The sequence below is a fragment of the Cryptotermes secundus genome, unplaced genomic scaffold, assembly GCF_002891405.2.
Source record: "Cryptotermes secundus unplaced genomic scaffold, Csec_1.0 scaffold588, whole genome shotgun sequence".
In the NCBI taxonomy this organism is placed as follows: domain Eukaryota; kingdom Metazoa; phylum Arthropoda; class Insecta; order Blattodea; family Kalotermitidae; genus Cryptotermes; species Cryptotermes secundus.
In genome coordinates this window covers 493659-520617 of record NW_019737990.1, presented here as the reverse complement: position 1 = coordinate 520617, position 26959 = coordinate 493659, and the positions used below count along the sequence as shown (strand labels likewise).

At 37.7% G+C, this 26959-nt stretch overlaps 1 protein-coding gene across 3 annotated transcripts; it reads left to right on the top strand.

Annotated features, from left to right (window-relative positions):
* On the top strand, window positions 1–25481 carry LOC111870646 (beta-glucuronidase). Of its 3 annotated transcripts, none has more exons than XM_023863108.2 (13): window positions 1–181; window positions 5573–5797; window positions 7527–7700; window positions 9820–9995; window positions 11123–11265; window positions 12802–13004; window positions 14695–14835; window positions 14926–15098; window positions 17475–17618; window positions 18882–18966; window positions 22274–22450; window positions 23898–24036; window positions 25105–25481. In XM_023863108.2, the coding sequence occupies exons 2-13, from the start codon at window positions 5606–5608 to the stop codon at window positions 25221–25223; spliced, it is 1866 nt and encodes a 621-aa protein (XP_023718876.1). In that variant the 5' UTR covers window positions 1–181; window positions 5573–5605; the 3' UTR covers window positions 25224–25481. The 3 variants fall into 3 exon arrangements, with proteins under 3 accessions (XP_023718876.1, XP_023718875.1, XP_023718877.1); XM_023863107.1 differs by having other exon boundaries at window positions 5–181; window positions 25118–25481; XM_023863109.1 differs by lacking the exon at window positions 5573–5797 and having other exon boundaries at window positions 5–181; window positions 25118–25481.
* Window positions 25482–26959: the final 1478 nt, after the last annotated feature.

Genomic DNA, 26959 nt, shown 5'->3' with positions numbered 1-26959 from the left:
CCAAGAGTTACGAGACAGCTTCATCTCCAGGTTATGACTATACTCGGCTTTACCCTGAAGTTGCAAGCACTGCGACCCACCTGAAACGTCGGTAACAATCAACCAGACCACTGAATCACAACTCAGATAACAGAAATCTTCATAATCACCATAGAGAAAACCACAAATCTTGCAATTAAAAGTAAGAATTCAAAATTCATAATTTATTTACATTCATAGACTGTTACACTAGTAAGTTTAAGCCATCTAAAACAGTATTACTTAACAACTCTTAAAAATGTACAAAATTATATACAAGACTACAAACAATACAATCATCTTAGGATCATTGTCTTCCTGCTGAAGCTAGCAACTGAGGATGACATCCCCCAACAATCCAATATAAAGCAATGCATAAACTTTAAAAAAAAAATATAGAGCTATCCCTGTAACAGGCCGTGAAGGCCCATAGGTTGTGAGACGAGGGTCCCACATTATCTGGACAGTTGGCTCAAAGATGGCAGTAGGGTTGTCAGCCTCACGCACCGGCCACGCTTTACTCCGCAGGAAAATTATTTAATTAATTCCAGGAACTAATTTCTGTTAGAGGCTGAGTCGACGCCAGCTCCATAGTGTGGCCGGAAGGATTAGGTCAATTGAAAAAATCCAGTGACCTCATCGGGACTTGAACCCTCGACCTTCCAGCTTGTAGCATAGTGCCTCAACCAACTATGCTTTGTACCAACTATATACAACCACACCACATTAGAACCAACACAAGCCACCAAACTACCGTCCTTCATTGTTATTAAAAACAGTTGTGTAATAGATAACGTTTTAATTTTATTTTTAAAAGCTTTAAAATTTTCTATTCTTTTTAATTCAGGGGGCAAGCTGTTATGTATTTTAATTCCCATGTTAATTGCACTTATTTAGCAGCAAACAGTGTTGCATGTTTGTACATACAAATCCTGTTTTCCTTTAGTGTTATACTTGTGAATGTCAGAATAATGAGTAGTGTAGATCTTGTTCCTTTTTAAAAAGCATAAGATCTCATTCATTCATTCATTCATTCATTTATTGTATATTCTATAAATCCATATACATAGATATAGAACCAGTCACATAGTTAATATAGTACAATACAATTATAAATATATATGTACAGCTTATAATCATTATAATAGACAAAAAAACATGTGTTAAATTTACAGTCTTACATCATTATACATAAAATTATGCAATATTAAAATTGTTTATGTTATTATCCTTATTTCTAGGCAAATTTGTTACTAAAGAATTCATCACATGTATAAAAAGAGTTTTTCAATAAAAATGTTGTCAACTGAATTTTAAATTTTTTTAAGTCATTAGACATAGATTTGATTTTTGGTGGCAAATGATTAAAGATCTTTACCCCGATGTAACATATTCCTTTTTGGAATTGTGTTATCCTAGTTTGCGGATAATGCAGATCACAGATAGATCTGGTACTACAATTATGCATTTGTGAGTTAAATGTGAATAATTCCTTATTTACTATAACTAACAGGGAAATCGACAATATACGATGGGGCACCCAAAAGAAACCGAACTAATTTTTTTGTGGGCAGAGCTTTTGTAGTACTGCGTTTTGCCGCTGTGAGCGCATAGAGCTAACATTCCTGAGTCGATAAGCTGACTACCGTTGCTTCAGAAGGTAAGGACTAGTTTTGGCAGAGTTTATAGTGACAACTGTTTTGTGTGATCGTCGTTTTTGCAATGGCTGATTTTCTTGCGGCGATGAAATTCTGCTTTTTGCTCGGGAAAAGTGGAACAGAAACTCTTGAAATGTTAAAAAACGGCGTACAAGGGCGATGCTGTGGGGAAAACTCCAGTGTTTGAGTGGTTTTCCCGTTTCAAAAATGGTGAAATGTCAATTGATGACAAACCTCGTTCTGGTCGTCCTTCCACGGCCTGAACACATGAAAATGTTGAAAAAATTCGTGAAATCATCAAGGAAGATCGACAACGGACCATTGAAGAAATTGTGAAGCAGTCGGGTGACTGGTTTTTCCATCATGACAATGCCCCTGCTCACACAGCCCTGTCTGTACGACAGTTCTTGACCAAAAATAGTATGACCCCTATTCCTCACCCTCCATACTCACCCGACCTTGCCCCGTGCGACTTTTTTTTGTTTCCTCGAATGAAAAGAGACATGAAAGGAAAGCGTTTTGCTGATGTTGCTGAGGTGAAGGAAAAAATGACGGAGGCGCTGTCAAGCATCTCAAAAGATGAATTTAGACAATGTTTTGAAAAATGGAATAAAAGACTAGACAAGTGTATTAGTGTAAGTGGAGAGTACTTTGAAGGGGATTGAAGGTTTGTGCTTAAAATTTGAATAAATAAGTTTAAAAAAAAATAAGTTCAGTTTCTTTTGGGTACCCCCTCGTATATTGAGCTTGTAGTGGGAGGATATCCAATTCTTGAAACAAACTACGACACGATGTTCTCTTTGTTGTATTTGTTATAATCCTAATTATCCTTTTCTGCATCCTAAACACTTTTATACTATGCGGGGAGTTACCCCAGAATATTAATCCATATGTTATTATTGAATGTACATAGGAAAAATACATCATTTTTAATGTCTCCAGTGGTAAAAAGGATTTAACTGATCGGATTGCAAAACAGGGTCTGTTTACCTTATCAATTACTGCATCAATATGACTTTCCTACGTTAAAAAATTTTCAATTTTTAATCCCAGAAATGATATATTAGAAATACTTGGAATATATAAAAAAGTTATTGTTAAAATCTTAATTTCACCAAACAGACTTCCAGTGGTCGCCCTGTTTTTCACTCCTTTAATGAGCCTTAGACATTTTTTTTTTTGTAGTTTGAAGACTGAATTACTGTTATTTAATCCCTCCCCCCACAAGAAATAATAGCAGATTTCAGTATAGATTCAAATTTAGTAAAATAAACACTTCTTAGTACTGGTAAACTTACTGAGTCTCATATGGATTTAATCAAATAAAGAGCTTTGTTTAATTTATGGCAGATATATATGAATGGCCCAGCTTAAGTTATCTGTGACATAAATACCTACAAATTTTTGATGTGATGAATAAGTTATTTCATTATTTTTAGATACAGAATTGATCCATAAGTTAAACTAGATCCTCTTCCCTGAAATAGTATTGCTTTAATCTTTTCAGTATTTATCATAAGATTATTAGGAACCAGTTTTCTAATTGTTTCATGACTTTTACTGACTTTTCTTTTAACAATGGGAGGTTTTTCTCTGTGAGTAATATGTTTGTGTCATCGGCAAATAACACCACCTTACAGAACTATAAGGTTTATTTTGGACTCCATCCATCGTCTGGTATATATAAAACAAAAAATCACATTTCCAACACGACCACCTTAGCTTCTTGAACTGCTTGGGGCAAATCGTTTATAAACAACAAGAACAGAAGGGGTCCCAAAACAGAACCCTGAGGAACACCATATTTTATTTCCTTACATGATGAAGCAAACAGCTTTATATTTGCAGTCTTTTGATCTAAATGCTGTACTTCTACAAATTGAGTTCTACCAGTAAGATATGAATTCATCCATGAGTGTATTGTTCCTCTAAGTCCTTAGAGTTCCAATTTGGCAAGCAGTAATTTATGATTCATTACATCAGAGGCTTTAGTTAAATCTGAAAATATGCACATAACTAACAGTTATAAGGCATGGGGTCCCACAGTGGTCCATTGCTCTTTTTCTTTATATTAATGACCTGCCAAAATCAATAAATGTTAAAGCTGAATTTGTTGTCTTTGCAAATGATACCAGTATAATTATTACTGGCCTTAACCTGATAAAATTTAAAAATAATGTTAATAAAGTTTTCCAAGATATAAATAGATGGTTTACTACTAACTTATTGTCATTAAATGTTGATAAGACTCAATTTATGTAATTCGTAACTAAGACTGGTTCTTTACTTGCTTTAAATATGATGCATGGGAACAAGAAAATAGTTAATATTTGTAATACAAAATTTCTTGGATTAACATTGGACAATACTTTCTCTTGAGAGATTCACATAGATACAGTCATACCTAAACTAAGTTCAGCTTGTTATGCAATTAGAACAATTAAGCCTTTCTTGTCCCAGGAATCATCGAAGATGGCGTATTATCCTAATTTTCACTCTATTATGACTTATGGACTAATGTTTTTGGGAAATTCTCATTATCACAACATAATTTTTAAACTACAAAAAAAGAACTACTATTACAATTATCATGGTGACTAGGGATAGAGACTCACGCAGAAAATATTTTAGAGAACTAAAATTCACCACATATATTCATTTTTACTCTTTGTGATTAATGACAGTATTCTTATGTTCCCATTCATTTCATATGTTGGACGAGCATTTTAAATACAAGATGAACTAAACTTTTTATATTGCGGTTCATATGGTATATTGCGTAAAAGACTTTCAATTGGTATTTGTATATGTATTTTTAAGGAATGAGCATAATGAGGTATTAATGTCTAGTTAATGAATTGTACATGTTGGTTAAATTATTGAATTGTATAATTATTGTCCCTTTTATGAATGTGGCTGTAAGAGGACTAGTTTCTGTTCTCAGAACTAATGTATGTAAATTGTGACAGGTTCTATATCCGATGGCTTTGATAGCCAGTAAGGATTAATGGAAATGAAAATAAAGATACAAGATACAAGCTATCAGCTAACACATCATCTTCCATGAATGCAGTTGACTTCAAATATTTCATTGAATTATGTGGTGTACCGAAAATTAACATACAGGAATCCAATGAGATAATCCCTCCTCACTCAAATAAAGGTCACACTTGTGAACCTGGTTGCAAAATCTTTTAGTTCCGTGAAAGTTTTTAAATTTCATGACCCCCTTCACAGGACAGAGTCTGATATAGGGAGATAAGTTACTTTTCCTTGCATACTGCAGTTCAAAGGGAAAGGATGTACAGTAGAGTTTGGGTCTGAACTCTGAAGCTCTGTGTAGTGAGGTTCAGGAAAGAGTGAAGAGACAGAGAGACTGATAGTTGAAGAGGACAGTCTTTTGGGCAGTAACACCATGTAGTTCTGAGACAGAGGCCACATGTTCCTCTAAAACATTGGGCTCTATCCAAATTGCACAATGTTGCAACCTAGAAGACTTTTACTATTGATGGTCAGAGCTGTGAATTCCTCAAATCTCAGATGAGAGTTGACCAGAGAGACTAGCTGCAGAGGCAATCAGCAAGTGTCCAACTAACATTCACATTACTGTTTCTGCGTCACTTCTGGGGTATTTTGGCTGGGACTGAAATTGTACTCTTCTTTCAATCCTTTATGTCCTGCTTCTTAACGCATCCTACATTAAATTATTGTCTTCTGGGATGTGATGCTGTATAGTATGGGAGATTTTTACTGATGTTTCTGAGAAACATGCTACCTGCATCATCTACTTTGAGGATGGAGATAGCACATTGCTCTGAAACATCAGTAAACATCTACCAGGTTACAGAGCATCACATTCCAGAAGACAGCCATCTTCAAAATGAAATTTGTTTCAGAGTGCATATTAAGTATCAGATTTCATCACTGAAATGGAGACCTGGTTAGTTTTGTTAACATTTTGTACTATATTACACACAACTGTATGTGGAATTTTATATCCACGAGAATCTGAGAGTCGAGAAGTAGTTCCGCTGGATGGTATCTGGAAGTTTTGTACATCCCCAGCTGAAGATCAGGAGAAAGGGTTTAGAAACAAATGGTTTTCCACAGATTTAGAAGAGGTAAGTAGTGAAGATAGGTTGGCAAACTATAAATATGAAAAGTTACAACTTCTTGCAGATTACTAAGAAATAGTCTCCTGATCATGAGTACAAATTATGGATTGAGAGGACACATTAACAGTTCCACTGCAGGCCTATTCATAAATGTCCTTTCAGGGCCACCTTTCTTTTTTCTCTTCTTTTCTGCCACTTTTATTGTTTGTTTTTTTTTTTCCCACTTTCCTTCCTCCTATTTTTCTTTTCATCCCTTTCATGATGCTTTATTCCTTTGAAAATGTTTTCTGTCACCTCTATTCCTCTTAGGTTTTCTTTTTCCCCTGCTGGAGGTAAAAAAGCCCATTTTAGAGCACTGATTCCCATTAGCCCGCTCATAGCCCAGTCCCAAGTCTGCCTTCCTTTTGTTATGTGCTGTTTTCCCCATTCAACCCAGTTATTATACCCTGAAGACTGAGGCAGTAGATTCCTCTGAAACATTTGCTCCTGTCTACCAAACTATACATTGCTACATACCAGAACAATTATAATATTGGTCTCAACGAATGTCTGCTAGATATAAGACATTCTGTATACACCTATACAGCAGTTAAGCATCATACATTTACATAAATGAAACCTGCCATTTTAAAGGTATCCTCGAAGGTGCATTTACATACATGGTGCGTTCCGTATATAATGCCTCCTATTTTTTTGTGTTAATATGTAACATCTGAGCTGGATGTTGGTGGTGTTGTAGTAAAGGTTGAACCTTCCTGCCAATTTGGTTGTCGTGCGACAGATAGCGACAGCAGAGCAGTCTACCAAAATGGCATCTGACATAGAAGTGTGTATGAAAGAAAAATGTGTTATTGAATTTCTCACTGCCAAACAAATTGTACCCATTGACATCCATCAACACTTGCTAAAGGTGTATGGAGACAATACAGTGGATGTCAGCACAGTGATTCGGTGGGTAGTGCGTTTCAACAGTGGCGAAAGTGAAGTGCACGACAAGCCATGCCATGGGTGTCCCTGCTCAGCTGCCACTCCTCACAATGAACAGCGCCTCATCTGAACAGATCAGCAGATAACGACCGGGGACTGTCAATTCTGAACACTAAAAGATGACGCTGACTAAGCTGAAAGCCTGTATTTCCCGAGTCAGGCCAGAGAGGCAGACAACCTTTTGCTTGCAACACGATAACGCTAGACCCTATACCAGTTTGGCGACCACCGCGCACATTGCAAGGTTTGACTGGACTGTCCTACCACATCCACCTTATAGCCCCGATTTAGCACCTTCAGACTTCCATCTCTTTGGGCCTATGAAACACAGACTACGTAGGCAACATTTTCCAGACGACGATGCTGTCATTGCAGCTGTAAGAAAGTGGCTAGCCTCTGCTGGCGCAGACTTTTACGGCCATAACATACAGGCTCTTGTTCATCGATGGCAAAAGTGCATAACGAATGGTGGTGATTATGTGGAAAAATAGCTGTAAGTAGCTGAAATCTTGCTCTATTTAACTGCGTTATTATGATTTCTGTATCTGTTGTAGTTTTCTTTAAAATAAATAGGAGGCATTATATATGGAACACCCTTAGTATTTATGTATTTTTCATGTGAGTTCTGTACATGGACATACTTCTCACTCCTATAAAGAATATCGACAAGTGAGTCAAGGGAAATATCACACATGACTACAGTACTGTTACCAGTTCATATGAATCAATGTATGCAAATATTTTGCAGTGGATACCAATGCCCGTCCCATCCAGTTATAATGATATAACTGTTAATTCTGTAGTACGTGATTTTATTGGTTGGACATGGTATCAACGTCAGTTCTATACTCCTAAGCGCTGGTGGCTAGATAAGCAGCGTGTGGTGCTACGATTTGGAAGCGTTCATTATACAGCCATAGTGGTAAGTTGTTTTCCTTAATACATGAAGAGACTGATATACAGTGAAAACCGATTCAGTGTTCCTGGGTTTGAGGTTTCTGCATATTTGAAATTCAGTATAAATATTCACAGGTAAGTTATCTTAGTATTAAATTACACCCATTTGAAGTTTTCCTCAGTTTAGTGTTCAAATCCACTCATCCATCAAAGAAACTTTAAATGAGAGTTTCACTGTAATAAAATGCTATTATTCATAATTAACATGAGATTCAAATTATTGTAACTACTGATTTCTAATAAGATCAGTCAGTTAATGATCTTATTTCTTGTAGACCTATGATCTTACATGTTATCAAAAATTTAATTTGCAGCTTGGTATATAAGGCTTTCCAGGAAAGACCATTAAAATCATACTTCATGTGAAAGTATGTAAAAATCTGAACATAGCTATTGAATGTATGAGGGGTAAGCCTTCTCAGCCCTTGCACCGTGACCTACAGTGGTCTATTGTGCTTCACATTTAAACACCAGACTCCTGAAATGGTGGTAATCTTGAGCTGGCTGGAGTTTATTTAAATGCCCGCTGCTGGTGCACCATTAAATGCCCGTTGCTACTCTGCATTTAAATGTCCGTTCTTGTTAGGACACTTAAACAATTTAAGCATTGTGTTTAAAAATGCTGTATCTAACTCAATTTTTATAATAAATGGACGGAATTTACATTGTTTATATCAGCAAAGAACATAGTGTTGCATATTGTAATGGAAGATTTGAAAATTTTTATATAAAATATTATACTCTGTTTTCAATTTTTTTCTTTTAATTTTGATGTGTACTGCAAAAATGGTTTTCCAGTTCTACACAGAGTTGTTCTGAATTATAATTTCATTTCTGTTTGTAACACTTGACAAATTTTAGCAGTCCCTGGTGTCATAAAACAGATGGAAGCAATAAAATCATTTGGTCTTCTGCTAGCACTGCTTACACTCTTCGGATTTTCGAATCTTTTGACTGAAGGACAGAAGAATGAAAGAATGGTTATTCAAGAGAAAGATAGAGGGGGTCCTTTCTTCAGTGCTAAGACCTTCCGTTATAGCTGCAAGAGATTAGTTCCCTTAGTGACGTTTGCATCATGGCTGAGATACAGATTGCGATCTGTTTTCTGTGCGTTCATAGTGAAATTGAATACTGTAGTTTCATTTCAACCTATATATACATCAAGCAGATAAAAACAAAGTATGTACATCTAATTTTACTCTGTATTTTTAACACATTAATCTGCAGAATCTGTAATAAAAGTACTGGCTCATGGATGAGTTTGGGCATAACTCATACGTATATTCTTTTTGCTGTTGTTCACACAGGTATCATTTTAATTCCTCTATTATGGTTTTATTCACATCTGTCTGGTAATTACTGAATTTAAAAATAAATATTTAGGACTGTTCATGCGCTTCTACTAGTGGCGTTTGCACATGCTTCCACTAGCGGTGTTTAAATGCCCAACTGGCCAAAACAGGGTACTTTGACCACGATGACCATACTCATCACTGGCCCAAACGGGGCACTTCGGCACTTAAAGGTTAACATAGCTATTAATTACTGCATGAATTTATGTAATATTCTGGAATGCTGATGTTGTGACTAATGAATACAGCTATTGAATATACTCAATACTGGTAGTAAGGACATGATAGTAATAAATGTCACTTATGCCTATTTTAATGTCCACAAGCATTGGTATGGGTGAGATGGGGACAAGTTAGACTTTTGCAAGAAAGAAGGGAAATTACCAAATATATATAAAAAAATTATAATTATTTTTAAATGTGATGCCATCTGTTTTAATGTAGAGATCCAAAACTCTGGAGTGATCAATGGAAGTATTCTTAAATGACTTGAACATAAGTCAGCAAATTTTCATTTTCTGGCTACCTCTGTCCACTTAGAAAAACTCACAGTGGCAATCATAATTAATATCTGTGAAACTGAAGATTGCTGCCTCCTGACATGTGACACTGTAATTTATTAGGTAAATAACAATCTAATAAACTGTATAGCATCACATTCCAGAAGACTGTAATATTCATATTCACCAGTGTCAGAACATAGATCTGAAATCTGTGAAAATAATATTTCAGTGGGTAAATGGTAAGAAAGCATGCAAGCATTCTGGTGGACATCTGCCATTTGAAGCTGACATTACGACATTGCTTTTTTATGGTACTGCCAACCTTGTGACTGTGGCCGTGAACAGTACTTTGACCCTCAGTACTCTTCCACAGGGTTACGTTCAGCATCCCAATGATACAAGAAGGTACCATTATTTTTGTAATTAGTATAATACATATTTGTAAGTAATGTGTATGTACATCCTTAGAATTTTAATATCCCTTTTCAGACTTTTTGTTCCATCCGTCTGGCCTGCAAGATTATGGTCTTGTGCATTGTGACACCATGTAGTTGTTTTGGGCAGGTACCATCATTTTGGAGGAACCTGCTGCCTGCATCTCCAGAAGTAAAGTGTATGGGTTCAGGAATAGGCTTAGTTATGTACAGAAGTTACAAGGAGAGTGGTCATGTGACCCAGAGAGAGGGGTTAAAGAAAGGTACGTAGTTCTAATCAATGGGAAGAGCTGGACAAAAGTGGACAACACACAGACCTTATAAGAGGTGTATCATCACCTATGGAGGAAACAGACTAGTAAAACAGAATGGACCTATCCAGAGATGCGTTGTTTTCAGAAGGAAAGTTGAATTGGGGGCAAAAGGCCTTTTTCAAGGCTGCTATAAGTTTTTCTCACAGGTGGGAAATTTGAATTGGAGAAGTTAGAAAAACTACAGGAGAATTTAGAAAAACTACAGTCTAAACAGTCATTGTCATGAAAATCTAAAAACTTACATCTGGCCTTTATTTTTGTATATAACATTTCCCTGGATAAGTAACATGAATAAGATTTAGAAATAAAGCTAGGTTAGTCAGGTTGATTTTTGGTAGTTGCACTATGTGGATGTGGTCAGTGTTTCCAGTGCTACAGAGGTACATGTTACCTCCATCTTCAGGGTCAAAGCATGCACATCTGAAAGTTGGCAACATTGCCCACATCACACGGTTTGAAGATCCAATAGGAGAAACAACATCAATAAGGAACTATTGTAAAAGTCTAAAAGAAGTGAGGCAGGGAGCTATACTTTCACTCTCCCCCCAATACTTTTTCATGTCAGTTTGTTTAATTACGTGCAAGGATACTTTTACCATTATGTTGTTTAAATATTCATATATAATGTGTGTGTGTATATATGTACACATATATAATATTCATATGATAGATTCAGAATAAATATCTAAAGCTTTGACATTAAAGGCCCAGCCTTCACTCTGTCATTCCAGTTCTTGAAAGCATTTAATTTCATAGGGATCATATGTATTTCTTATTTGTTTAGGTATCCACCTGGTTATGCACTATTCCACTATGACTTTGACTTCTTCAATTATGCTGGTATCCACAGGCCTGTTTATTTATATACCACTCCTCAGACATACATAGATGATATAACAGTTACAACTGATATACATGAAGATGTTGGTAAGTCATAGATCCTACATATACCTGCATGTTCTTTGAAGACTTGATTGTTTTGGTATTGAATGCTGCATTACTGCATTAACTTCCAAGATTGTCCACAGTGAGTCCAGAAGAGGTCTGAATGCTTAGGGTAACTACTTGGGTTAGGGATTAAATGTAGAACATCCTAGCCAAAGCAAAAATATAGCTCAGCTAATATAGTGCCTAGGCTACTGGCTGGAGACCAAGAAATCAGGGATTGATTCCTGGCAATGTATCCAGACTCACTCTAGGGCCCATCCAGTCTCCTATCCAATGGGTATGGGTGGCTCTCTTCTCAAGGGTGAAGCAGCCAGGGCATGAAACTGACCACTTCCCTCCACCTAGTGTCAAAGTTAATAATGTGTGCAGCTATACCTCCATTCCCTGTATGTATTCATGATGTGGTGCTTAATTAATAACAAGGACAACTTTACCTCACATTAGATAGAGCCTTTCATAATGATGCCTTATGCTGTCTTTCGTAGGGAAAAATATACCTTTATCCAAGTGAAAAACAACTGGAAAGTGGAGCTGATTGCTTGCACCTATCTAGGATAGAGACTCAGAATGTGTAGAACTTTATCACCACTTCACCACTCTCCTATATGCTTTCATTGCACAGTGCTTAGGAACAGACATAACTGTACCTTATCCTTACCAAGTCAGCATTAGGTGGTACATGTATGTGTTTAAACAATTGGGAACAAAAACTGCATTGTCTTGTGAGATTTGAGATTCTCACAGCAGTGAGTATTGTGATGCCTTCTGGAATATGAGTTCATGTATTTTGGTAGATAGATCCAGATATTTTGGAGTAACCTGCTGTTTCTGTCTACCCTGAAGATAGAAGCAGCAGCTTGCTTTGAAATATTGGTGCCTATGTATGGAACTACAGGGGGCATGTGGTAGCATAGTTGGTTGAGGCACTATCCTACAAGCTGGAAGGCCACGAGATCGAATCCCAATATGGTGGATTTTTCAATTTACCTAATCCTTCCAGCCGCACTATGGCCCTTGCATTGACTCATCCTCTAACAGAAATGAGTAGCAGGAATATTTTGGGGGGTAAAGGGCGGCCGGCGTGTAGGGCTGACAACCTTGCCGCCATCTGTGAGTCAATTGTCTACAAAATGTGGGAACCTCAACATCTCACAACCCTATGGGCCTCCACGGCCTGTTACAAGGATACCTTTACTTTACTTACTTATGTATGGAACTACATAACTAGGGCTGATGCCATGGCACAGGCAAACCAAGCACCTACATTTTGCAATCCCCTTATTTTTTACTTCATCTTCAGTGTTTTAGTCAGTATCCAGGGATTTTATGTTATGAAGTGTGTTGAAGATGGAGAAAAATGAGTTGTATTTAACTAAGCAGAAGGCAGGGATGGAATTTCATGTTACCTGGAGTGGCATTTAGGCTTATACAAGACATCTCATCACTGAGACCATTTTATATATACATATATATATATATAGCCTTTTTGTGTAACTACTCTATGTTCATTTCTAGGCATTGTGAAGTATACAGTGGAATATCAGAACAAACTAAGGGACCCTTCTTCAGTGCCTCAGTGCACTGTTACTGTGTTTGCCAAAGATGGAACAAAAGTAACTTCAGTTACAGGAGTCAGTGGGAAAGTACATATTCCTAAAGCCAATTTTTGGTGGCCATACCTCACAAACCCAAGTCCTGGATACCTTTATACACTTGAGGTAAGTTCAGAAAGCATTAATTAAAAACATTATGTTCCTATATTAGATACCAGTTTTCTAACAGTGTTCTATATGAACTGTTTGCAGGCTTCATGAAAAATTTCCACAACATAAGCTAAATACCTTTCACTGACACATCAGTGCAGTGTTTTTTTCTTTGTCCAAACAGGACAAAAATTGAATAAGAAAATACCGTTTTCTGATTTCCCTGTTCCTTGTCAGAACGTTGGCAGTATTTCAAGGAATCTGCCATTTCCATTCTCTACCAGTGCTGGTAATTTCTTACCAAATTTTATGGCATCACAGCACCTCAAGATAATAAATGTCATAAAAACGACTTCAATTAATGGACTCCAGTGCCAGCTCTCAGTCCTTTATATATGTATTGTGGTTACTTGTGAATTATGACTGTTAATCAGGATATTATCTTTTTGCCTCGTATTGTCGTATGTGTTAGATAGCTAATGTGGGTGATCTTCGTTGTGTGGCTTGTGTGACTTTGTGTATGTGTTTGGTGACTATTTCTACATCCTGGGTCTGTTGCCTGTATGGATGTTTATGGAAAGTGGAGGATGTGTGTGTATGTATGTATATATATGATGAGTCCTGTATCAATGTATTTTGATTTGTGGGAAAATGAACTACAGAAAGAAAGAAGGAAAGATAGTTGGTCATAAGTGTGTAAATTTGTAATGCATTTAATTTAGTTAATTTGGGTAATTTGAGTGAAATTGTATTAATTTTAAGTTTTTATAGTCATGTTCTTTTTAAATTATGTTTATTGATTATAATTGTAATAAGTTCCCCCCCCTCCTATGTTGGTTGACTAGTGTGTGTGATTTAGGTTGTGTGACTTATGTAATTTCTTATATGTATACATCTATTATCAAAGGGACTATTTCCACATCCTAGGTTTTTTGCCTGTATGGATATATGGAAAATAAAGAAAATGAATGAATGAATGAATGAATATATGGCATAATATATTTTATAGAGAGATATGGATACTGTTACAAAAATATTCCCAGCCAAAGTATTTGCAAAGGCAAAGTCTTTATATTAAATCAGCAAAAATTGTGCATTAAAAGAGTTCTGAGAATATTGGAATTAGATTTTATATGAAAGTGCCACCTGGTATAAAATAAACACTGAAAAGCCACATTTTGAAAAGGTAATTAAAATGACTGTTGTTTTAATCTTCCTTTTTTATATACTAGAATATACAAGTACATAAAAGGCAAATGAAAATAGTTTTACAGATTATGTATCTGACTGAATGTTAACATCTCAAGAAGGACTCTGTTCCATGAATTAATTAGTTACCAGTATATTTTAAGATATATTCGACATGAGAAATCTGAATGGAGAAAGAAGATTTCAGGCACATATAGGCCAGCCATGAATATTCTATCCATGCCATAAGTGCTACAGCTCTTCTGAAGAAATTACTCATACAGTCCTGTTGTAATGTGATAGCTGTGTTCTTGAAAAATCACTTTATAAAGATTCAGTAGAAACTTCTTCTCCCCACACCACATGTTAACAATCATTGTCTAGTTTCCATATGTTCAGTGACATATCCTTGCCATGAATATTGTGTTCCATAGTACTTTTATCATATTATATCAGAAGTAAAAAGAACTCATATTAGAGAAAAACTAATTACCTTATAAGTTGCTTTTATTTCTAGATTTGTCTGACCTCTGAAATCGGTAAAGATGTTTACAGATTACCAGTTGGTGTTAGGAAGATTGCATGGAATTCCACTACTTTTTTCATCAACAATATGCCCACATATTTTCGGGGATTTGGAAAACATGAAGATTCAAATGTGAGTCCAGTTGCTTCAAAATAGCTTCAGTCTATTATTCTGAGACTCAAGACCATTTGCCATACTGTGTAGAATCTTTCATTTTCACAGCTACGAGGTAAAGGATTAGACTATGCTTTGCTAATTCGAGATTACAACCTCATTGCCTGGTTGGGAGCCAATGCTTATAGGACTTCACATTATCCTTATGCAGAAGAGGCTCTGGACATGGCCGATGCTCTTGGAATAATGATCATTGATGAGAGTCCTGCCTGTACAATTGAGTAAGTGAAGTACATTCCCAGAATAGGAATTCTGATTTTGTTAAACAAAAACTTTAGGGATCAATGTTACCAAACTTTAGATTAATACCACACANTGGGAACCTCCCACATGAAGGTCAGATGTCAAACTGTGTGGTGTTATATGTAATCATACAACTGCCGTCATGAATGCAACAATATATTTGGTTGTAGTTCTTTGTATTTTCTTCCTCTACCCTACATCTTTCGGCCGTAACTGGCCATCATCAGGTGTATTTTTCACTATGTAGCTGTCACAATGCACACAATCCAAAATGTAAAACACCAGCCTGTCAGTTTTGTTTAAAATCTTGCCAACATACGCTTGTCAATTTGATTTTAGAATTCCAGTTTAAAATTAAAAAATTAAAGTGTTAAATCACAGGGATACCTGCTCTGTGTCNTAGCGAATTTTATTTCACATTCGCTCATACAATCACCCAAATTACAGATTTACGATTACTGCTATCTGCAGTATCACAATTAGTACACTCCAAATGCCACAATACAACTGACTGGCTGACTGTCACAGTACAACTCCCGACTGTTACTTTATAACTGACTGTGAATAGCCTTCGCTGCTCCTTATGTAGCCTTGATCGGACCATACGGAAAACGGCCACGTAATAAGCACCCTTGTTGCCTGGCGCTGTGTTGCTAGTAACGCTAGCGGTAGTAACCGCTGTTACTACCGTAACAAACCTGTTGCGTCACCGTTACGTTACCGTGCGGAGGAGGGGGAGGGGAGCACTGACTCACCCGCCGCGTCACTGCTGGTGGGGGGTTTCTCCTTTGCGCAACATGTCACACTGCTCCCTCCTTAAGGCTGTTCGTCCCGAATAGCCTAACGGTGCATCCCTGTTCCTTTTCCTCGGTGGCTGTTCTTGCAGTGTTTCCTGTTTTTTCAGCTACTCTTCTTGCAGCGACTATTCTTTGTTCGTCACATTCGCTCCCTTCTTAAGAAACTGGAAACAAGAAATAACCGCTGCAGCACATGTAGACACAGAGCAGGTATCCCTGTGATTTAAAACTTTAATTTTTTAATTTTAAATTAAAAAAAAATGTTCAATTTTAAACTGGAATTCTAAAATCAAATTGACAAGCATATGTTGGCAAGATTTTAAACAAAACTGACAGGCTGGTGTTTTACATTTTGGATTGTGTGCATTGTGACAGCTACATAGTGAAAAATACACCTGATGATGGCCAGTTACGGCCGAAAGATGTAGGGTAGAGGAAGAAAATACAAAGAACTACAACCAAATATATTGTTGCATTCATGACGGCAGTTGTATGATTACATATAACACCACACAGTTTGACATCTGACCTTCATGTGGGAGGTTCCCATTTCAAATATTGGCTGGGACACTTTAACTATTCTGACATAGGTTTTCTTATGGTTTTGCACAACCTGCCATGCAGTTCTGGACTGAAGGAAATTGTATAAATCTCGAAGTCAATAGAAAGTCCGTCGAGTGTAACAATTTGTAGGTCACTTCTTTATCACTTCTGCCTTACATGTTTCGGTTTAACACAACCATCATCAGAGGCACATAGTACAATCATGAAAACACTGTCGTTGTTTAAGACGTACACAGTTATGTGTAAAAAAAAAATGAAACAATTAAAAAAATGTATAAATCTTGATATGGAGCCATTTTTGTTATGACCTAATGATAGCTATATGCTTTTAAACAAACAGTTTGTCAAATTCATGATATTAAAGATTATAGGAAATAATTTAAGGAGCTGAACACATCTCCAAATTTAATATTCATTGTCATTGAAGTACCCCATATGGAGGTGGGTTAGGATACCTCCACCATGGCCCTATGAGTCATGGAAGGCCACGGAAAGGGAACCTGGTGTCCAGAGGTATAACTGTGCCATCCTGTCAATGGGGGACATACCTGGTCCTCCAGGTTGGGGGTTGAGCACAAGGCTGATGACCTTGCTCTACGAATAAAAAAATATTGTTGCAAAATCAAAATAAGTGAAAACCAGATGGTATAATTTGAGACAAATCTGACACTCTCTTCTAAGGAAGGCTATGGCTGAAAAGGGACTGTTTTGCTGCCAATGATAATGGTCATTTACTCAGTTATCCCCCATATATGTTCCTGCTGCTGCACTGAATATTCCTGTCAAAGTTAATTCATAATCTTAACATAAGAACTTACTATGAAGTTTGACGTCTAAAATGAGGACTAGTAAAATGTACAGACCTCAAAAAAAGAAGAACTGGAGAAGATGATCACTCTACCATATGGATTTTGTTTGTTCATTTATGAGTCTACAAAGGATACATTTAATGGGATATATGTAAAGTATGAGGTGCTTGCTTACATGTTCCAGCAACTTTTCAGAAGAACTGTTGCAGAAACATAAAGAAGTGATGACAGACTTTGTGAGGCGGGACAAGAATAGACCTAGCGTTGTGATGTGGTCGCTTGCCAATGAACCAAGTTCTTTCAGAAATGAATCCAGAGAATATTTCAGGTGAGACTAAATATGAAATGTGAGATTTGATCACTCAAGAAATTCCCTGGCTTTTATGGAATCCACAGATATGTTTAAATGTTTTCAAATGTCTAAAAGTTTCATCTCCAGATGCAGTTTTCAATATTTTATGTATATTTCCTTTGCAGTCTTCGTAACTTCCACATAGAACGTGAAAAATACACATCAGTGCCTACTGTTTTCAATTCTGTGACACATGGTAGTGTAATTGGTTGAGGCACTGTGCTACAAGCCGGAAGGTTGCAAGTTCAATTCTCAATGAAGTCATTAGAATTTTCTGTTGACATAATCCTTCCAGCCACATTACAGCCCTGGGGTCAACTCAGCCTCTGACAGGAATGAATAAGAGTACTTTTCCTTGGGTAAAGGGTGGCTGGCATGTAGGGCTGACAACTTCCCAGTCATCTGTGAATCAACTGTCTAGAAAATGTGGGAGCCTTGACTCATAGGCACAGTGAAAGGCCAAAGGGCTACCTGTAAAAGTAAGTAAAGTAAAGTTGTCCCTGTACTTAACTAATGAAGCACTGTGCCATGAAGACATATATGGGAGTGGATGTATAGATCCATGCTTTCTTGACCTTGGTGCAAGTTGGAGGTGAGTGATCACCTTCATGCCCTGGCCACTTTACTTCTAGGGGAAGAACCCCTAGTACCCATTGTGAAGGAAGCTGGGTGGGCCCAAGAGCCGGTTTGGATGATGTGAATAAGATAAAATTCTTGACCCTGCCAGGACCCGAATTCTGAGCCCTCAGTCATCAAGCCTGTAGCCAGTTGCTCTACTGACTGTACTATCCCAGCTCCTAAATCTCTACCTGTGGGTCTGACATATTCATTTTCAGGTTGTTTTACCCCTTTTGGCACTTAAATATGATTCCAAGGCCATAAACTATGTCACTTATTGAAGGTCTCAAGCAGCTAACTTCTGCTGTCCAGGAAAAGGGAGTTGAAATCCCTTTGTGCTACAGACCTTACGGCTAGATTTTAACTCGGGAGTTTATGTTATTAGAATTGGAAAAATGCAATGCTTGGCCATCTGGACCACATGCATGCACTGTTACAGAAATATGATGTATTCCCCAATAAATGTCACCTCTTTGATGTGCTCTGTTTCTCTACAGTGAATTCAGTCCTAGAACATTCTGATGACACTAGTGACAAATGTGGGTGTGATACACAGAAATAAATCAAACTGTACTTCTAATATTTATATTTGTTATCTTTTGTATTTTGTTGGCATCTCAGTGCACTGGTGAATCTTACAAAATCCTTGGATCCAACTCGGCCAGTAACATTTGTAACCAGCCAGACAGTTGACGAGGATAAGGCTGTAAGTAGTGAATGAAATGAAAAATCTGATTACTACATTCAAAATACTTATGCAAGAACTGCAGACATAACTAGAAATGAACACTCATATGTCTGTACAAAAAGAAAGGTTCAGAAAAATACTGATGTGTCCACCATTTCCTCGTTATTACAACCACCAAATATTTAAAACACTACGATTGATTCTGAGAGAGACCAGAAGTGATAAGAATGATAAATGAGAAGAGAACTGTTTTCAGGGATATGATGCCATGTACTTTGGTACAAGTTTCCTGATATTTCAGAAGGAGTGGCAAGCTTGCTTGGCATAATCTTCAACTCTGAAGATGGAAACTGTACATTTCCCTTACACATTGGTACACTTGTACCACATTATACAGTGTGAATCCAAGAGAAATACTCTTCATATAGTCACCTCTGTGACAACCTCAAATCTAACAAAAAACAATGGTTTGTATGTAGTTTAAAACATTATACAGTGGAACCTCGCTTAATGAGCATAATTCGTTCCGGAATCTTACTCGTAATGCGAAACACTCGTTATGCGAAACAATTTTTCCCATACAAATTAATGTAAAATACGATAATGCGTTCCATGCTGAAAAAATACTCTAAACATTTTATACATAACGTTTATTCAAAGAAAATTATATATACATTGTTAAGGAACGTGATTCATCTTCATCTTTTCTTATATGCGGAATGAACCAACCTGGAATGTGAATTCTATTTGCAGAAAAAAAAATCGAAATAATTAGTTTATTATTTATGATTCATATCAAATTCTTTTTTTACTAGAAAGCTGTCTAGAGATTTGTTTTTGCTGATGCCTCAAAATTTGGTGAAAATGACACAGCATTATCATTAAATAAATTTGTAGCGCACATAGCCACTGCCTTATTAGGGTGATGCTTCTCAATGTACAATGCAACAGTTTCCCATGCTTTCAGCATTTCTCTTATTGCGCTAGAAGATTGTTGCTTTGCTGTTACCTCCTCCTCCTCCTCTGACAAACTCTCCTCCACAACTTCTTGCTGTGAAACACAGTGCAACTCAAAATCGTGCAAATCGTTGATGTAGACCGATTGTATGTGCATGCTAGATCAGCCACGTTCACACCTCATTCTCGCTTTTCAATGATTTTACTTTTAATTTCTACAGTTATTTTTATTTTCTTATGGCTGTCTTTTTGCGACTTTTTCTTCAGGGACATTTTTGCAAGGGTTATTAAACTTTGCACAAAAATCACAAATAATATGTCTGAACACAAGTTTTGAAAAATGTGTGATCACAAGCAACACCAAGATGTTAGCGGAACAAGTGCTAAACACAGACTGATGTAGCAAGTGCACAATCTGGTACTTCCCCTCTCGTCACTTGTTATGCGAAACATCGCTCATTAAGTGAGTCATTTTTTTTGCAATTTGTTTTGCTCGTTATACAAATACTCGTTAAGCGAGGAAGTCTGTTACACAAGGTAGAATGAGTTAACTTGTAACATTATGAACAGCATTTGCTCGTCTAGTTTGTTGTCTGAGAAAAGTCCCCAGTCATGACTTTTTGGTGAATATAACAATTTGTTTACTCTGCTGACAGCAGTGCTACACCTTATTACAAGGGTCATACCGAAAGTCACGAGCAACAGTTTTTTGTAAAGTGACATGCCTTATTATTGACAAACCAAATACACCACCTCAATCTACAGTCCTTTCTTTATTTTTCCACATAATCGCCACTTCTTTGTACACATTTCTTTCAGCGTTCTGGGAGTTTGAAAATTCCTCTTCTGTAAAATTCCGTTCCAGCCATCCAAAGGCACTGCTTTCTGAATTGCCTCCCTTGTCTCAAAACGTTGTCCACGCAGCTGATCCTTCACAAATCCAAAAAGATGGTAGTCAGAGGGTGCCAGATCAGGGTTATAGGAGGGGTGTGGAAGAACTTCCCACCCCATCTTTGCAATTGCTTCCGATGTGAGGCGAGTGGCATGGGGGCAAGCGTTGTCATGCAGGATGATGATGTTTCGTCCTTGACATTTATCACGCAATGCACGACGGAGCTTGTGCAGCGTCTGGACATAACGAGCGGCATTGATGGTTTACCCAGGTTCCAGGAATTCGGCCAGAATAAACCCCTCTGCATCCCAGAAGACTGTGCCCATCACCTTCACAGCTGATGGCACTGTCTTTGCCTTCTTTTTTGATGGAGAATGCAAATGGTGCCATTCCATACTCTGTCATTTCGTTTCAGGCTCGAAATGGTTAAATCAGCTTTCAGCACCTGTTACAATACAGAGAAAAAAATCGCCTTTGTGTCAATATCTCTGCAGCAGTTCTGAGGTGATGGCTTTTCGCTGACCTTTGTGGTCTTTGGTCAATAACTGCGGGACCCAACGAGCACAAACTTTCCTATAGCCCAAGCTTTCATTCATCTCCTGTACTGCACTGTGCCCTATTCCAAGTTTTCGGGCTATTGTGTCCACAGTCACACGCCTGTCATCTTGAATGATATCATCCACTCTTTCCTTGTTGTGTTCAGTTGAGGCTGTTCGAGCATGACTGCTCCAAGGCTCATCTTCGATGCTGGTGTTCCCATCTTTAAAATGTTTCACCCATCTTCAAACACTGCTCGCACCCATGCACACACTTCCATAAGCACGCTGAAGTCTCTGGTGAATTTCTGCAGCAGGGATTTCCTCTTTCACAAGAAATTCGATGACAGCACGCTGGCAAAACGACATATGGTTGTCGGCCATTTTGTTAGAAGTGATACTGGTCACGTGATGCAAGCTATTGATGTCACAAGACACTCAAGGTTAACACAACAGCTGGTTCCACCTACCACCATACTCTCTTTCGTCTGCTGTTCCCAGGTTGCATGCAAAAAAAAAGTTGCTCATGACTTTTGGTACGACCTATTATGGTGTCAAGCAGCAAATGTAACTTTTCAAACTTATGATATATAAGGTTACTTTTCTACAAGTGTTTATGTCATGTCTTAGCAAACCACTGATCAGTGATGTGGCTGTGTGGAAGGATCAATGATATACTAAGATGCATCAAAAATGCTCATGAAAAAGGAGACTTAGATGTATCAATATTGAACCTTGATGAAAACACAGGTAGTTGGACTAGAACTAATACACAATTTTGCTACACTCACAGCTAGGAAAGTGCACAAAATGTATTGCATCTTTCATGGTGTCGATGCATGAAACCCTCCCAAAGCACAAGGCCCTGGACTCCCCCCACTTATTCTACCTTAGAGATGGCTCTGCATATGTATCCTAACTTGTTCTTCTATATTGACAGGTGCAATTCATGGACATAATATGCATAAATCGGTATCCAGCATGGTACAGTGATTCTGGTCGAACAGATCTAATTCAGCTGCAAGTGAAGAATGAACTTGTTGCATGGCACCTCAAATTCAACAAGCCAGTGCTTGTTACAGAATATGGGGCTGGATCAGTGATTGGCATGCACACGGTTCGTTCATATGAACTCTCATTACACTTTCACAGGGTGTTCCATATAATTCACCTCTGATAACATTAGAGATTCATGAATGTGGGAGAACCTAGGCTCTCACCATAATTTAGAGTGTACATTCAACTGCAAGTCCCTTCTCTTGGCCTACATGGGAGTATTTCCTGAAGAATTTATCCACTGCCTGGATAAGAGAGATGTACAATATTTTGGATGCAGTCTATCCCAGATCTTACTGAGTAAGTATTTAAGACAGACAAAGAGCCAGTCTTCAAAGCGCTTCATATGTTTCTTATCCAGAGAATGTAGAAGATGCTCTCATTATGGTACTTAATCACTGCTGCAAACATTTAGAACTATATATAAATCACCATTTGTTTAACATTTATGTTCTACAAGAGGTTTCATGTCAAATTCTGTATGCATTCTATGTCTTCCTCCTCCTAGTCCTATATTCAGTCCATCATTGTCTTCTTAATTTCATTCTCTTATATAAATCAAAAAGTTTCTCGTAAATCACACTGTAGTCATTTTTCCAGCTTTAAATTTTAACTCTTAACATTTAGAATAATATTTTAACTTGTGTTTTATAAGAAGAGCTTGATATATTTGAGCGTAAGACTGAATAAGATACAGGGTGGAATAAGTGGAAAAACAAATGTGATTGCATGTAATTATACAGTTGTTCGTACACCTGATGATGACCTCTTGAGGTCGAAACATGTAGTGTGATAATAATAAAAACGTGTTGTATAGTCGGTAAAATTGACTCTAATATTCATTTTTCCAAATTGAAGGGGGGGGGGGTATGAAACCTTCTTATTCATACCAAGGGAGCGTCAAATTGGATGAGTCTGGGAATCACTGATGTAATATACACACCAATGTATATATTTGATGTGGCCGCACCATAGCTCAAGCAGTTAGTCGCTGGCTTCCCACTGTGGCGGCCCGGGTTCAATCCCGGGTCTGGTCAAGTGGCATTTGTGGTGGACAAAGTGCCACTGTGGCGGGTTTTCTCTGAGTACTTCGGTTTCCCCTGCCAATCACCCTCACCTATCATCTGGGGCTAGTACAATTGGCCAGAAGTGGCCACAGTGCAAGGGACTTAGTCCCACCTCACTAGCAATAAAAAAAATATATATATATTTGATGTAGGAAAGTAATTCTTTTCAGAGCTGGAAATGGGCTAACCTGGATAGATGCCATCCACTTAGTCAGAGAGTGCTTTTTATTATGAAGCCATTGACATTGTCTTAAGACATCAAAACTATTATGCACAACAATACATATAGGAATGAATTCCTAAACATGCATTAGAATAATTTCCTTCATAACATGTGCTGATCATTCCCTGGTCTCTTCTACTGATCTGCAGTGTCCATCTAGTTCTGAAGAGCCAGCACCATCCCCAGGTCTGTTTAAAAAAACAAATTTTTATCCACAGGCACCATCTTCCATGTGGACAGAAGACTATCAAGTGGTTACTTTGACAGAACACTTCAAGGCTTTTGATACTCTGTATAAAGAAGGTTTCCTCATAGGTGAAATGATTTGGAACTTCGCAGATTTTGCTACACCCCAAGGTGAAGTGACTATGTACATAACAGTGCTGTGTCAGATACAAGACATTCATGCATGAAGACTCACTTTTTTTACACAAAAAAAAACTTTGGTAAAAAAGGTAAAGTTGTCCCTGTGCTTAACCAATTAAGTACTAGGCCATGAAGGAATATGGGGGAGTGGATGTACACACCCACATTTTCTTGACCTCATCACTAGTTGGAGGTGAGTGGCCAGCTTCAAGGCCTGGCCTTTTTATGCTCAGGGAAAGATCTTCTGTTATCCAAGGGGTAGGAGGCTGGGTGGACCCTGGAGCTTGTTTGGATGGTGTGGAGAAGAGAGGATTCTTGACCCTATTGGGACTCAGAACTCTGACCCCTCAGTCATCCAGCCCATAGCCAGTCGCTATACCAACTATGCTAACTTCAGTAACTGCAAACAGCTGAGCATTAAAGAACTACATACATACAGAAAAGTTTCCCCTGTACATGCCATATAGACATATGGGGGTGTGAAGGTATAGCTCCATTCATTCTTGACCTTGGTACTAGAGGGAAGTAAGTGGTCCCTGACACACACTAGACGCAAAGCTAGTGGACACCAAGGGCAAATGTGGATGTGGCCGAAGAGGGAAATCCATGCCTCTGCAGGGAACACAAATTTATGTCTATATAGAGCACCTGGAGACTGGGGCATCATGCATTTCCTTGATGTATATTGAGACAAAATTATCCTTGATAAATTTTCAGCTGACACATAATATTCTTGGAAAATGTGATCCACATTGAATTCATATTTCCTACAAAAATTATGCAGTGATCAAAATTTTATTAGGAAATATTTTCTTCTTGATGTTTGCAAAGGAATTGAGTGGAGGAGTCTGCAGACATGAATTTCCAGACACTGTATACCTATAGTCTCATTTAATGACCCATTGTCAATACATAGTTCATATAGCACAAAATGACAGGGTACAATGTCTCAGATATTCCCTGTAAAAGACACACCATTTCAAAATACATGCTTATATGACTTATGTGATACATCTGTTTGCTTACATTCATTTGAATTTCACATTGACATATTTTCAGTTTGTTTCTACAGAATATATTCGTCCTGGAGGGTGCAAGAAAGGTCTGTTTACTCGGGAACGACAACCAAAAATGGCAGCCCATATCACCCGTTGGCGCTACTGGACACTTGCACATAGCTCTGTCAATGTAACTGTACCAAATGATTTGCTGTTTGCAGGTCCCTAATACAGATAGAAGTACTGTCTTTTTCTTCATGCAATATATCAGTGTAATTCAATCCAAATGAAGGTTCATAATGTAGATATGAATGCCAATTTTTGTGTCATGTATCAGTGTAATTCAATCAAAATGCAGATCAATAATGTATGAGGGTAAGTCAATATGTCAGTTACAAATGGATATAGAACTTAAACAAATAAGAGTACTGATTTGAAAAATGCTCTTATTTCTCAACATAATCTCCCTGTACATTGAGCCACGTGTCCCTCATTTCACAAGCCCCTGAAAACCAGCAGCATAAAATTATTTGGGCTGCTGTCGGAACCAGGCGGTGACTACCCTATCTACGGCTGCATCATCGGGAAAATGTTCAGCTGAAAGATGATGTTTAAGAGGGCCAAACAAATGGAAGTCGCTTGGAGCAAGGTCGGGGCTATACGGAAGATGCTCAAGGACTTCCCACTTGAAATTTTGCAGCGTCTCATTTGTCTTGTTGGCAGTATGGGGACGCGCGTTGTCTTGCAAGAGCATGAGGTGAGGAGTCCTGGATGCTTCCGTTGAATGGCCTTATGAAGTTTCCTGAGGATGTTACAGTAGGAGTCGGCATTTACTGTTTGTCCTTGAGGCTGGAATGCGGTGAGCAGTATGCCTTCATGATCCCAGTCACCGCCTGGTTCTGACAGCAGCCCAAAGAATTTTATGCTGCTGGTTTTCAGGGGCTTGTGAAACGATGGGATAAGTGCCTCAATGTACAGGGAGATTATGTTGAGAAATAAAAGCATTTTTCAAATCAGTACTCTTATTTGTTTATGTTCTATATCCATTTGTAACTTACTTATTGACTTACCTACGTAGATACAAGTGTCATCTGTTTCTCCATGTCGTATGCCAGTGTATGATGTATGTAACTCAATGAAAACACATTCAAAACAACTACTTCTGCCAGATAATCTACGAGGGTACAGAATGTATAACATCCTGTTTCAAAATGCATTAAATATTATTAATACAAAAAAATTTGTTTATTACTGCTGATTTTGTTAGCAGACCCATTCTTAACCTTCCCATGAGACAACTCACTTAAAAGCATTGGCTTTTTTAGGCCAGGCAACTCCCAAATACAAGTCAGAAGTATTGCATACTGAGTCATCTTGTTTGGTGTCTAGTAATGGGGTTGGTACCTTCCAACCTCTGGACAAGCTATTGCTTCTGGTATAACATTTACTCTGGCCCTGATCTCACATTTATACCACAATGGAAAAAGTGGGAAAGAGACCACTTCCTATAATTGGCAGTCCAGTACTGACTGAAGGGATGACATGATTCAGGGCAGAAATGATGATGGAGATACCAAAACCAACCATCTTGGCATTCAAAGGCATTGTTCTCAATCTCCGGTCCGGAGATAGGGGCTAGCTCTATCTATTGGACCCTACTGAGTAGGTTTTATCTGAGAATGGGGACAGAATCCAGTCTCCGAAACGTTGTGTTTTAAAAAAGAAACAGGACGGTATTTTAAAAACTGACAAGCTATCCAAAAACATAGTACTTGTATTAGTAGTATTATGCAACAACAATGACAGGGTTCTTACATTTAACTGTTGAAGATTTACAGCTAGGATCTTGGAAGAGAATATAAAACTTATTAAAAGATAAAATGTTAACTCCCCATAAACAAAATCTATAGTGTATT

Bases quoted from the DNA above. Each gene is read 5' to 3' on its own strand.
- LOC111870646 (XM_023863107.1), top strand. From the start codon at position 5,606: ATGGAGACCTGGTTAGTTTTGTTAACATTTTGTACTATATTACACACA. The intron at 5,798-7,526 runs GTAAGTAGTGAA...AATATTTTGCAG, and splicing joins TTTCCACAGATTTAGAAGAG to TGGATACCAATGCCCGTCCC. The intron at 13,005-14,694 runs GTAAGTTCAGAA...TTTTATTTCTAG, and splicing joins GATACCTTTATACACTTGAG to ATTTGTCTGACCTCTGAAAT.